Genomic DNA, 14,459 nt, shown 5'->3' with positions numbered 1-14,459 from the left:
GTCAGATCATGGCACCGAAGAATGCGCCGAAACGCTTGCAATCGTTGTCTCCAAGTTCAACAGATCCAACAGGGAGACAGAAGAGAACGGTAACAGTGCTGGCATGCAACAGGTGCCGACTAAAGAAAGTAAAGGTGCATACATGACTCCCCAGGATTAAAGATGGGAGATCATCTGACAGTGACCAGTGCGATGGGCTCAGACCTGCCTGTGCTACCTGCAACAAGCACTCCCAAATCTGTCGGTACGACAGTGAATTGCCAAGGCCCACGCGGCAGAACAATGAGGAGCTCAGGAACGAGGGTCTCAACTCGCAACAGCAAATCGCCCGGTTGCATGCTCAGCCAGATGCTGGTTCGTCGATCGTAAAAAACACCTTGGCCACACGAATGATCGATGTGCAAGCTTCATGGTTGCCACTCGTCCCCGGAATCACGATGCCTAGCCCTGATGCTCGTCCTTCACCCCACAAAGCTGCACGCGCTACTTTACCGTATACAGAGACCAGCTTGGAGTATGAATTGTTCTGCAAGCATCCGGATGCATACCATATCATCGAACCATACGAACACCCAGACGTTGTTGCAAACACTTTGCTTGGCTTTGGCAGTTCTCCCTTCCGGTATGGGTGAGTAACGTCGCATATTCAATCTCATGTACAACAAGTCTCTGACTAGCTGTGAAGAATCGAGGATAGCGCCACACATGGGCCTCTCAAGGGAGTCAAGCTCTGTGACGAGTGACTTCGAAATATCGACATTACGTATTGGACTACCGTACCTATTTCAGACGAGTCTGCTGCATTAGTCATATCGTTATACCTGGAAAATGTGCATGCTGTCATCGGAACATTTGATGCGGACCTCTTCTTGGGCGACCTGATTGCCCGAAGACTGCGATACTGCTCGCCGTTCCTGGTCAACGCATTGTTGTACTTTGGCTGCGTATGTTTGCGGACTCTCTCCCTCTCTCGAGCACAGGCTAACCGTTCACCAAGCAAGCATATACTGCTTTCAACCTCGCTGCGTCTCAGCTGAGTTGGGAGTTCTACGCGGAAGCGAAAAAGGTATGGCAAGCGGCTGATGGCATGGACTCCCTTGCCAATGTCGCAGCACTTGTAAATATGGCCAACGCCGGTGCTCAGAATGGCCACGACCAAGAGGGCATGCATTTCCTGCAAGTAGCTCGGTCGATGGCAGAACGTCTGGGACTCGATGACGATACAAAGCCCCCTGCCTTCTTGCTACGTAAGCTCGTCCCCAAGCCATTGACTAACGATCGTCGTTTTCACTCGCATGTTGCTTGGGGTTATTTCATCATGGTAAAGTACGTCATCCAGCGATCTAGTAACACTGTCGGCAACCTACTAAATCAGCCAGCATGTATGCTTTTTACTACGGTATGCCTCCAACAAGAGGATCCTGCAACCTTCCAATCCCAGGGTCGGATCAGTTCCCTTTGCCTAGCTACATGGGCTCAAGCTTGACGGCAGTCTGTAAATTTTGGCGCATATGCCGAGAAGTCGTGAGACTCTACTCCGGTGACCAGGGGACCATTCCATCCCGCGTGCCTTTGGCAGCTATGGAATCGAGGTACCAGCAAATACTAGTACTGTTCAGCAGTGACCCTGCCTTCAAAACCCCCAACTCTGGTCGAAAGCCACATCACGCCATGATCCTCCAGTAAGTCACCGTTCCCCACAGGCATCTCTCCCCTTGCCAACCCTCCTGACCACACTCCCAGCATCTGGTGCCACAGCGCATTCATCACCCTCATGCGCCCCTGGATCTCCCAATCCTTCTTCCTCCGCACCTTCACCTCCCCAGCCTCCACGCCCGAAAACATCATCGCCGCCTCAATCCGCCAACTAAAACGCCTCGTCACCGACTTCCGCCTCTTCTACCCCGAAGCCTCCTACAACATCCAATGGCACCCCTGCCTCATCTTCGTCGCCAACGCAACCCTCGCCAACTCAGCAAATGACGCCGAGTGGAAGTTCTACTTCATGGCTTGCCTGTTCGGCTACGGAACTTTAAGCCCGGCTTACCGCGTTGCGGAGCTGTGCTTTAAGGGGTTGTTGGCGATGGCGATTGAGGAGGGGAAGATTCCGATGTGGAGGGCGAGGGGTTTGAGTAGGATGTTGGAGCAGAGGGGGCAGGGGGCGTTGGTTGGGGGGTCGTATTCGGGGGTTAGGTTGAAGTTGGAGGGGGCGGGGAGGGAGGAGGTCGGGACTGTGGAGGAGTTGGCGCAGAGGTTTGAGGCTGCTGTTGTGCTTGGTGGGGATGAGGGAGAGGAGGGTGGGAGTGGGAGTGGGAATGTGCATGGGCATGGAGGCAGTGATGATGTTGTGTTTGATGAGTTTATTGATATGGAGGGAAGGTAAATGCTCTGGTCCTGGTGGGCACGGTGGAGAGGCTTGTCGTGAAAGGGCTTTGCGGGTTTGATCCATACACTTCAGCCAGGCGTTGCTGGAAACATGTCAAGTCATAGTAGTGCTCCGTGATTCTCAGACCAAAGCTATGATGGCTACTGTTCTCCGCATTGTCCATGCCGTACAGCCTTCTGCGAAGGTGCACCAAAATCATCGCTCCGCGCTTGCCACAGTCTTGAATATGCTCATAGGTGGGAAGGTACCGGTTAACCGCGTCTGTGCGCTTTCCTCCACTCGTTCGAAAGTGCCTGCCTCAAGGTCAATATTGATGACAACATGCAACAGCGTACCTTCACCACTGAAGGTGCGTGTAAACAATGCCATTCTTGCTGTCCTTCCGAAATTTCCCACCTTCTCGTCGTCCTTTTCACCCTTTCTGACATCTTTTCGCAACATACACACCACAGCCGACATCCCTCCCACTCCATGCCAACTCTCTGCTCAACCTGTGTGTCACGCAACGGACCATTGGCTACAAGACCACGCCTCCAATCCTTACCAGACGACCAAGCTGTCAGACTTCATATTCGTGTGTCTTCCCGTTTCCCCTGATTCGAGACCTTTGCTGACACAATCATTGACAGTACATGTCTCTTCTCAACCTTTGACAGACGCCCTTGCAGGCTCAGTACTTGAACGACACATCGGCCGCCTTTGAGTCTCTGACCACGTCATCATTGCCGTACAAGGTGCGTCCCATTCCCAATCCTGGCCCTCTGATCACACAAATCTCACGGGCCTACACCTCCGCTCTTCAATAGCATCGGTGTTCTCTTGAGGGCCAATATCATCATCATTGCCATACAAGGTGCGTCCCCTTCCCAAACCCGGCCCTCTGATCACAAAATATCCACGACGAATTACACCTTTGCTCTTCAATAGCATCGGGATTCCCACGAGGGCCAAGATCAATTCCCACTCTCACTTGACAGCGGCCTGGCTGGTGTAGCCTTGACGTGTGGTCAGCCTCATTTGGGGTCACGGTGTTGAGACATCCCCCTTCATTCGCTCACCCCTTCGCCTCAAACGCCCGCCGTATGCCGAAGCAGTTGGCAGTCATGGTTCCATGACTGACCCGGCGCGTATTCACCCGTAGGCACCGATCCATTTCGACTCAGCAGCCATCATTGCCGAACATCGAACAGCCACCCCCGGGTGCACGTACCGCACATTCGACGCTCCAGGGATCCGTACCATCTGCGCCGACGGAGAAATCGGCCGAGGTTCAATATCGCCAGGAGCATGGTGAACGAAGGGGTTCGTGGGGGAAGGAGGGGGATGTGGAGGAATGAGAGCGGAGTTGAGATCTGAATGAAGATAAAAGGGAATTTGTATCTTGCGGACCGGGCCACGGGTTGAAAAGCTGATGTGCAAATTTGGAAAGTGCTGTAGCTTGTCATGTACGACATTGAGGCTTACCAGCCTGCTCAAGCGACCTGTTGTTTCTACTGAAGCTTTTCCGTGTGCTCGTGCACACCTCGGGTCACCCATCATCTGTTAGACTGTGCATCAATCTCGGCGATGGACTGATGGTGAGTATGGTGTCCGCGTTGCCAGAAGCGTAGCAGCTTTCTGATATTCCACAGTACCGTGTTCGTCGTGTTGATGGGATTGATGTTACTGTCAGAAAGGAGCAGCGACGATGAAGAGAGATGTGGTCTTGTCCAACCTGTGATTCCTTCACAGCTAGCAGCAAGACCTTTGCTTCATCAACAACAACAGGAACATCATCATCTCCAGTGCCATTCTCCACCCTACAGCTCACCATGTCCATCGACCTCGGTACAGGCTCGATACCTCCAGACTGATCAACAAACAAACGAGTCAAAAATGAGGTGAATGACTTGATTGTTTGTACCCTGCTAGCTCGTGACTTGCCTTGCAAGTGAATACACAGCATCTGACTTGCCTTGGTTGCTCAACTTGTGACGTGCCAAGACCTATATCGTCGTCGTTGCTAGTGTTGCTGTCGGAGGTGTTGTTGCCGGAGTTCTCACCCTATTGAACAGCTCTTTCTCAATCGTTATCACCCCTTGCTTGCACCAGCTTTTCAAGGTCATTAGGTTGTTGATAGTGCTTGCTGCTATGTGCCTTCGCTTCGGTGTAAGAATATTACCTGCTTAACTAAACTGTCGCTCCGGCTCATCACTCATTGTAGGGCAGCAGTAGATATCGAGCGCCATTCGTGCTAGATTAGGCCATTACGGTATCTTATTAACCTAATACTTGATAGGTGAATCAGTAATAACAAGCTCAGCTTCAGGGCACCGCGGTAGGCGTATGTACTACTCTATCTTATCGAGGCCTCGTTAAGCGTAATCTTCGTCGCTCTCGTAATCTTCGACGAAGCCCTTATCGACGGCAAGGTATAAGGACTGTTACGGCTGCTTCTTCTTAATCGTGACTAGCTTGTAGGTTAGCTAGAGCTTCGTTACCTCTTTCTTACGGCCTATAATCTACGTATTAGTAGGACCGAAGCGGCTATCGCTTTCGTTATACTCAAGCTAACGCCACTTTATTCTTAGGTGTAATACGACTGCTACTACGTATATAGGCGTGTCGTCTAATCGTATGAAGTATTTACTTATCTTCTACTAAGCAAGGTTAATCGCTATAGAGAAGTAACCCTCTACGGTTAAGGGTAGCTCGAGCTCCTTATCCGACACTCGTTTAAGTGTTATATTAGCCGTTATTCGAGACCGCGGTAGTGCACGCCGTAGTGGCTAAAGTGGATACCTCTCTCGCTACTCTTCGAAGTGTTATATTACGCGAGCGAAAGTAGGTAGTACCTACTAGATTATACTGAAGTTACCGCCGGTATCACCTTATAGAGTTATCGTTACGTCCTTTAACGGCCGAAGGATCTCGATATATCGCTTAATAATAGTCTAATCGTTAGCGGTAAGGGCATCGCGTACGATCGGAGGAGGTTTACGACTAGGCTCTATACCGTGCTCTATATAGCGGCGTAGGTAGTTATACTAGCTATCGACTTCTAGGCGTATAAACTCGTCGATAGCTAGCATTAGGTACGCGGCTCTCTCGGTACTATCGACATAGCTATTCTAGCGTATCTCGATAGCGTAGATAATGCCGTATATATCTTAAGCGCTATCCGGCCTCGTTAGAGTAATAAGGTCAAGTTATAGTTAATCTAATAGCTCTAGGCGCTAAGGTGACGAGTTAATAAAATATAGTACGTAGTAAAGCTTACCGATAGGCCCTCGCTTTCGCTATAGTAGTAGATTAGCCTCTTTAACCGATTTAATAGTAATAAGCTCGTCTTCGAAGCCCTACGTAATATCGCCTACGTACTTACTAAAGAGCGTAGCTTATATAGTAAGGTTGAAGGTATAACTAGTATAGCGAAGCTAGTACTACTTCTTATTAAGTCCGTACTCGGTAGATATAAAGCCTATTACTATCGGGTTATTACTAGCGTTATTAGTAATAAAGTAACCGATCTTATACTCTACGCCGTAGTAGACAAGCGTGTCACTAATAGTCTCGGAGATGTTATATCTAGAATAACGACCTCGCTATTATAGTAATACGAGTAGCATCTTCGTAGCTTTACCGTCCCTATTTAATAAAGTGAGTAACGAGCCTAAGTAGTACGAGCTTATTCTTCGAAGTCTACAAGTCGAAGCTATAGCTAATCTTGCTTAATAATAAGGCCAATTCTTCCGTAATATAGCCTAGTATCTTATCGTAGATTCTGTCGATTATTAAGCCGGTAGTAACTTAATACGGTAGATAGGACTTATAGCGCTCTTAAAGGTAGACAAGTAGTTATCTAAAGCGTACTGTCGAGACCTTACGATAGGGGATATTGTCTTCAATAATCTAGCTATAAAGTAGTACGAGAAACTCGTCCTTATCAAATTCGATAGTACGCTCGTTATTAATCTACTACCTACTATAATATTGATCTAAGCCCTTCCTCTTCTTCTCTTTCGGTTAAATAATACCGTTACTATTGATATAGTACTTCGTCTTTATATAGTTCCAAGTACTAGTCGTAGAGACGTTAGTCTTATAGATGCCCTTCTCTTTTCTACTAGCGCTTATAGCGGTTTATAGTCGTATTAATACAGAGTAGCTAGGTACGTAGGAAAGAGGAGCGCGAGGTGCGCCGAGGCTATATATAAGCCGAGGTGTTACGCTAGTACGCGCGGTCACGTAACCTACGTACTAGCTGTCTATTTACTAGGCCTAGGGCCGTAATACTACCCCCCCCTCTCAAATCGTGCTTAGTCCCTTAAGCTTGTATTATTACCGCTACGAATGCGATATTATATTCTATATCGTCCTCTATATCTTCTATCTTATCCGTCTCCTTCGTTAGTCCGGTATATAATTAATTTACGTAGCCCTCCTATAGTTACTAGGTTAGTCGTAGTTATTAACGAAGCGTTTACGACCTCTTCGGGTATATTCTTATTAGGAATCTACCCTAGTAGCGGCGTAAAGCCGGCTAGCCTGTCCTTCGTAGGATAGTTATAGTAGAAGTCCGCGATAGAGGCGGCTATAGTATCTATTAACTCCTTAGCGGGCTCCTAAGTAGGCTTACTATAACCTACCTATCGTACTAGGTATTTATATCTTCGCTCTTTCCTCCTACTACGAGGTACTAGGCCTAGCGGTAGCGAGCTCCTAACGTCTAGTACCTCGTCTAACACCTATTACGCGCTCTTATCGCTATTATCGTCCTCTACTTCGATCGGGGCAGGCGGTAGCTAAACTTAACTAGGGACTAGCGCGTAGGCTAGTTAGAGTAGATTAGTATAAAACCCGTTATAGAGATTACTAAGGGAGCGTAGTAGGTCTAGACGATACGTATCGTACGGTAGGACTTCTATAATCGCGTATAGCCCTATATAGCGGTAGTCGAGCTTCTTTAATAGTCGCTTCGTTTACTAGTTACGCGTACTAAGGTAGACTAGATCGCCGACCTCGTATAATAGTATAATCGTACGGTAATCGTTAGTATAATCTACCTAGCTTACTTATACCATTTCTATTAAATCCCGAAGTCTATATCTTAGGTCAATTATACGGCGAGCGAATACGTCGGCAGATTATACGTCGAGCCGTTACTTATATAGTAGTAATACTTATAGTAGGTTAAGTTTAGTATTAGCGTATCGTAGGTTCTTACCGATATTTGCTATAAACGGGCTTACTCCTATAGTCTTAGAGACGTAGTCGTTAGCGGTAAACTCTACGAGAGGTAACTAATCTAGCTAATCGTCCTATATATAGCTAATAAATACGCCTAAGTATTGTTCTACTATCTTGTTCGTATTTTCGCTTTAACTATCGGTCTCTAGATAGTAACCCGTTAAGATCTTACGTTTAATCTATAGTAGCTTATAGAGCCGCCCCTAAAAGGCGGAGATCTACTAAGGCCCGCGGTCTAATATAATCGTCTTCGGTAGGCCGTAGCGTAAAAAGATATACTTAATATAGATGTAGGCGATATATTCGGCTATTATCTCGAGGATAGGAATATAATGTCGCTCCTTCTCTAAGCGGTCCGTAACTATGAGTACGTTCTCGTAGATCTAGCTATCTACCGTACACCTCGCTAGGGGTAGATCGACTATAAAGTCTATTACGACATCGTCCTAAGTATTAAATAGAACTAGTAGCGGTATAAGTAGCCCGTATTAAGGTTTATTTATACTACGGCTATTACGGTATGTCTAATAGGCGCGTATAAAGGACCTAATAAAACGAGTTATTCGAGGCTATATATAGTACCGTAATACTAATCTACTCGTAGTAGTCTTCCCTAGGTGTCCCGCTACTAGCGTATCGTAGAAGGCTTTAATAATACATATATAGATAGTGTTCTCTTCATTGTCTATAGGCGGGATAAAAAGGCTATATCCGCTATATCGATTCTTAATATAGATTATACTATCGACTAGTATTATATATTTGTCGTCGATCTTATTCTTACGAAGGAGCTTAACGGGCTTACCGGCTACTAGCTAAGTCGTAGCCTCTATCGTATCTTCTTATTTATATAACTTACTAATATCGGTAGCTAGTTGTTTATCTACGACTACTCCTACTTCTAAGGAAGATAGTCGGAGAATCGTGCTCGTAGAGACTAAAAGGAAGTGCTCTAGTTTTAGTAGGATCCGGTCCTATTAAGTATACCTCGAGTCGGACTTGTCTTATAGAATTATATCCTAAGAGCGTTATATAAGACTATCTAGCTTTGCCCCTTATACGCCTAGTCTATATACGATCTTAAAGAAGAATTGTAATAGGAACTCGGCCTATCTCGCTTATTAACGATTTAGCTATTTCGAACTTATAAAGTACTCGAGGTTCTTATAGTCGCTATATACAAGTATAGGGCGGCCGCTCGGGTCTTATAGGTTCTTGAAGTCGGATTCTTGATCGATGTTACCTACTATAAGCTTAGGTCTCTATTCTTCGAAAGCTTTGATAATAGTAAGTAGCTCCTTATTATAGATGTCGTAATTATATTCTTACGGGCTTATTTTCTTAGACAAGTATACGATAGGTCTTAAGATGTTGTCCTTACCGTATTAAGACAGTACCGCCGTAGTAACAAAGTCGCTAGTATCTGTTTTAAGGACGGTTCTACGCCCTAGAACGAATATTATAAGGATAGTATCTTCTACGTCGGTAAACGCTTACTTTAGCCTATCGAAGGCCTTTTAACACTCTTCGGTCTACTACTAAGGTGTGTCTTTCTTAGTTAGCTTTACTATAGGTAGTAATATCTTACTATAGCCCTTAATAAAGCGCCGATAAAAGCTAGAGAAGCTATTAAACGTAAGGATATCTTTAATATTAGCTAGTATGCCCTATTCTCGTATCGCTTATACCTTAGCCGGATCTATTAAGACTCCGTCCTTACTAATAATAAGACCTAAGTACTTAGTAGATTAGGTATAAAACTCGTACTTAGTGATATCGAGTTATAGGCCGGCCTCGCCGTATTTCTAGAGCACCTTCTTTATATATTCAATATATTCTTCTAAGGTATCACTAAATATTAAGATGTCGTCGAGGTATACCGAGGCGAAGTTATCTAAGAACTCCCTTAGGGTATCGTTAATATAAGACTAAAACGTCACTAGGGCGCTATATAGACTAAACGGTATTATAAGGCATTTAAACTACCTATATCTTGTAGTAAAAGCTATTAGCTATTCTAAGCCTTTAGTAATCCGTATACGATTAAAGGCTACGATAATATCGAGTTTAGTAGAGTACTTCCTTCCTACGATACGGTTAAGGGTATCCTTTATAAGGGGAATTGGATATCTTGACTTAATAGTATGTTTGTTTATACTACGATAGTCGATATATACTCGTAGGCCTCTACCGGGTTTCTTAACGATAAGGACTAGTAAAGAGGCATCTACTCTACCTTAGTAACGGCGTATACCCTTCTAGGCAAGCTGTTCGTTAACCTAATAGGCAATGATCTTATCTTCTTAGTTTAATATACGGTATAGTCTACTAAATAGAGGAGTCGCGCTAGGTTTAAGCTTGATCTCGTAATCTATACCTAGCCGGTGAGGTAGAAGCTCCTTCGCGTCTTACTTTAAGAAGCAATACGCAAAGTTATAATAGATAGGTAGGAGGTGATCCTTTAGATCGATAACTTCCGCCTTCTTCTCTATAAACCTATCTATATTAGACTACGTATATATCTTATAGGCGGAAAGTGTCGGACTAACGCGCTACGCTACTAGTACAAACGCCGCTATACGTATATCTAGCCGCTTAGTAGTCTTGTTATTAGATAGCATCCCATAGCCGGTATTAGGTATATAGGGTACGACATTACGTATATTTCGAGCACTTATTATATAAGCTATTAGAGGGTCTATTATACGTAGATCCCCTAGTTACTAAGGTTCGTTCTTATCGAATATAAACATTATATAGGCTTTGGCTCCCTTTCGCTTAGCTATCTTCTCGATCGCTTTCGCGCTAACTTCCTAGATATCGATATCCGGTAGTATCGGTATAGTTACTTTATCGGCGGGTAGCGTAGTCGACGGCGATGTCGAGTAAGTACGTAGGCGCGGACGCGGCTTTATAATTGTGCCGGAGGTCATTGTCTATACTAGATCTCCTTTATTATCTTCCTCTATAGTAGCTCGGAAGGGTAGTCGTACTAGTAATATAGTCTCGAACTTCTACGTAGTAACTATAGGCTCTTGTCCTCTATTATTAACACTTTAGGCCCAAACTGGCTTACTATCCTATAGGTAATATTCCTTATAGTATTCCGAGTTAAGTGTTATTATACTAGAGGCAAAGTAGATGCCTAGTTAGTGTTTGTCGTACTAGGGCCTTCCGAGTACGATATCGTATTTAAGATAAGTTACCTAGAAAGTTCTTGTCTCTATATAACCGTTACTAAGTATAAGTTCTAGGTTTATACAGTATTCTATTATTTCTTTAGCTATTGATCTATTTACTAACCCGAAAGCTAGTAGGTTGTTAAGCTTGATTAGAGGTAGGTTATATTTTTACGTATAGGAGAAGTCGATATATTTAGAGTTAGTACTATTATTAAGGAAAGTAAATACATATTGCCTATTAGCTATCCCTAGTATTATAAGGTATAGGCCGATAATAGGGTTGTGTTCTATCTCTACTATTCTAAGAATATATAATAATAGCTTAAGCCCTTCTAGCGGCTCTACTAGTAGTTATAGTCGATGTTAAGAACATATAGGCCGTAGGTCAAGTATATAGGTGTAGGTGTGTTATATCACTAGATTACGTAACTAGGGTTTACTAGCCTATAGGCTAGTAAATATCCGGACACCTAGTATCTACCTATACTAACACTAGCGATACTATATATAGATACACGCTATCCTATTAGGTCCTTCTTCGTCTTTCGTGTAATCCGCCGTCTTCTACTACTACGTAACTCGTACCTATTTAATAGGTTATAAGCCCGAGTTAGTAACTCGGTGTTTTACCCTCGATAAAGTCGTATTAGAGTTATTCCTCTTTAGAACAAAAGGAAGGCAGACTAGAAGCCGCACCCGCCTTATATAGGAAGCTATAGCCGTGCTATAGGTATATATAAGACGTAAAAGAGCCTAGTAAGGTACTATTAGACTCCGAGTTAGGGAGCCTATACTAATACCTTAGATAAGTAGGCGAGCTTACTAAGAAGAGTCGCTCTCCCGACATCGCGTTCGTATCGACTAACTGTTTATTCTAAGAGAGCCGTAGTGTCTTAGAAACCCCCTCTACTAAGAGAGTTCCGCTATAGTGTCTTAGTACTAATACGAGCCTTACCGACCGACTTTTCTCCTCTTCCCGGCGGATAGCCATCCTCTCCGCTATTAACCTCGCGTTCGGTTTATCCTATTTCGATCCGATCGCGTACGACCGAATATATCCTTTTACCTAAGGGTAGCTAACCTATCCCTTAACTTATAAAAAATAGAGAACGAGACTAGGTTCTTAAGAAAGAGAGTAGTACCTGTTCTAATAAGAGAGAACTACGAAACATAGTTCAAGCTAATAAGAATACACCTAGTATTAAAGTGGGTTGACTAGGTCCTCGAAGACATTATTACGGACATTCTCGCTATAACCCTATCTATAGCGACACCCTCTATATTATCGGAGTTATCCCTTCCTTTAGATTAAGCGATAAGGAAGGCATCGTACAGACGGCATAATACAACGGCCCTATATAAGATGTATATCTGTCTGTTAATAGATAATTAAGAGATAATATACGAGATCCGGTATACGAAGGAGTTATAGGAATAGGCTAAAGCTAAATACAAGAGAAGACTTCTCGCTACTAGAAGAAGTTTGCTTTAGTAATATACTAATTTCGTGATGATAGAGGACTAGTCAATAGATGACGCCTAGTAGGAGCTTAGCTCAATTATAAGGAGGGCTGTTTTAATCTCGCCTTAGTTCTAAGACATTAAGACTAAGGACAGAAAGATCTAGTAACTCTTAGTAGCTCTACTAGACTTATTTAGCTCAATTCGCGATATAATTAATACCTAGGTAAATCTCTTACTATAAGACATTCTTACAATTCTTAGGGAGAAGTAAGAATCAATAATTTATTAAGGGATAGCTATGTTCGCTAAGAAGGGTTTCTAGGGCAAGCTTACGTACTATCTCTACGGTAGTAACTATTTTATAAGCAAGTGCCTACACCTTTCTATAGCTCAGTAGACTATTAGGAATAAGGACAAACTAGCTAGGGTTACCTACCCTACTAAGAGACAACCGTTACTACCTCGTAGGAGGTCATTATTACTAAACCTTCGTAATGTCCTTAAGGTAATAACGGACCTTATAAAGTAGATAAAGGAGAGCCGTAAGCCAAAGGCCTCCTCTAGTAAGAAGCCTATAAGGGCCTATACGACCTAGGAAGACGTATTAGACTCTAAGATACTATCGGAAGATAATGATGTTAATGAGGTTGCCTATTCTACTATAGAAGCTAAAGGTAAGTACCCCTCGTCCGAGTAGTTGCTTAACTCTTGTGCTTCATTATATATAACCAACTAAGATTTACTATTTAGGACACTAAAGCCTCTTTAAAAGAGGAAGTAGATCAAGGTTAGGGGTGGCTATCTATAAGCTATATATATAGGAAGTGTAATAGTAGGTAGTCCTTCTAGAAAGCAAATTGTCTTAGAAAATGTTATGTTTGTTCCTAGCCTTAGAGTTAGTCTTGTTTCGTAGAATCAGTTTAGCTAATAGTTTACTATCTAACTACCTAGTTTCACCCTAAAATCCTTATCTAGTAAACCCGTTGTCTAGAATAAACTTTGAGGAGGAGTACCGTTTATCTACTCGATCTCGGAAATTCTTAAGCTATAGTATACTAGTATACTCTCTTAAGAACGTAACGGCACCGCTATAGCTAACACTAAGTCCAAAGATCAGTAGGAGCTATAGTATAGAAGATATACACACCTTAGTAAGGGACTGCTAAGAAACCTATATAGAGTTACTAATAAGAAAGATCCTATTCCTATTCCCTCTAAATACTAGAACTACAAGGTCTGCTCCCTTATAAATATAAGGAAGTTTAAAGGACCTACTATAGAGAGGAAAGGGCAGAGGCTAGCCCTTATCTCTGTTAATATCTATAGGCCTTTTCAGGGCGTAGTCTCTAGGCTAGGATAAAAATATTAGCTTGAGATTATAGACAACTTCTCTAGGAAGAAGTGGGTAATCCCTTTAAAGGCTAGAAGCCACGCTCCTATAGCCCTACGGGATTAGAAGGTCTAGGCAGAACGGTAGTCAAGGTGCTTTCTATCTACGATCCGTAGTAATAGTATAAAGGAAATTCTCGCCTTACTAAAAGAGTAGGAGAAGGAGTTTAGCACTTAGATAGACACAACTAATGCCTATAACTCTCTTCAAAATGGACCTATAGAAAGGTCAATTCAAGCCTCTAAGAATATAGTCCGGGCTATACTTAAAGACTCTAGTATACTAGTTAAGTTCTAGCTAGAAGCTTTATAAGCATAGACTATAATCAGAAACAGACTGCCTAATAGTCCGATTATTAATAGTATTACTCTTTTACTAGAAGAAGCCTTTACTAGCTAAGTACCGTCAGTCGACTATTTCCGCGTCTAGGGATATAAAGCTATAGTCTATATAGACCTAAGAGCCTAACCTTAAGGCTTAAGGAGAGACAAGTTGATAAACCGAGGGAAAGAAGCCGTGTTTATAGGCTACTTAGAAAACACTACAAATCAATAGCTATTCTAGGATCCCGATATAAAAGCTATAAAAGCGTATAGTTACGTCGACTAGTTTAAGAATAAGAAGGGAGGAGATATAGATCTTGGTATCACCTTTACTAACTAGCCGAGTCGAGCGCTATAGCGTAATCCTATTAGGAGGAAGCCCTTTAGGGCGAAATTTTCCGATAGGGGATTATTAGAGATACCGTTACGAAGGCTAGGAGAAAATATAGCGGTTTTAATACTATCAAAGGTCGATAACGATAGAT

General features: G+C 43.4%; 1 protein-coding gene across 1 annotated transcript; it reads left to right on the top strand.

Annotated features, from left to right (window-relative positions):
* Positions 1-8: 8 nt before the first annotated feature.
* On the top strand, positions 9-2,383 carry CLAFUR5_12928 (uncharacterized protein; the record flags this gene model as incomplete). Its single annotated transcript, XM_047912076.1, has 7 exons — positions 9-134; positions 189-628; positions 686-732; positions 790-944; positions 998-1,326; positions 1,380-1,682; positions 1,744-2,383. 7 exons carry the CDS (start codon positions 9-11, stop codon positions 2,381-2,383), a joined length of 2,040 nt encoding a protein of 679 aa, XP_047767784.1.
* Positions 2,384-14,459: the final 12,076 nt, after the last annotated feature.

Source organism: Fulvia fulva, chromosome 11, assembly GCF_020509005.1.
Source record: "Fulvia fulva chromosome 11, complete sequence".
In the NCBI taxonomy this organism is placed as follows: domain Eukaryota; kingdom Fungi; phylum Ascomycota; class Dothideomycetes; order Mycosphaerellales; family Mycosphaerellaceae; genus Fulvia; species Fulvia fulva.
The sequence above is the reverse complement of the archived record's forward strand: the minus strand, read 5'-3'. Positions and strand labels throughout refer to the sequence as shown.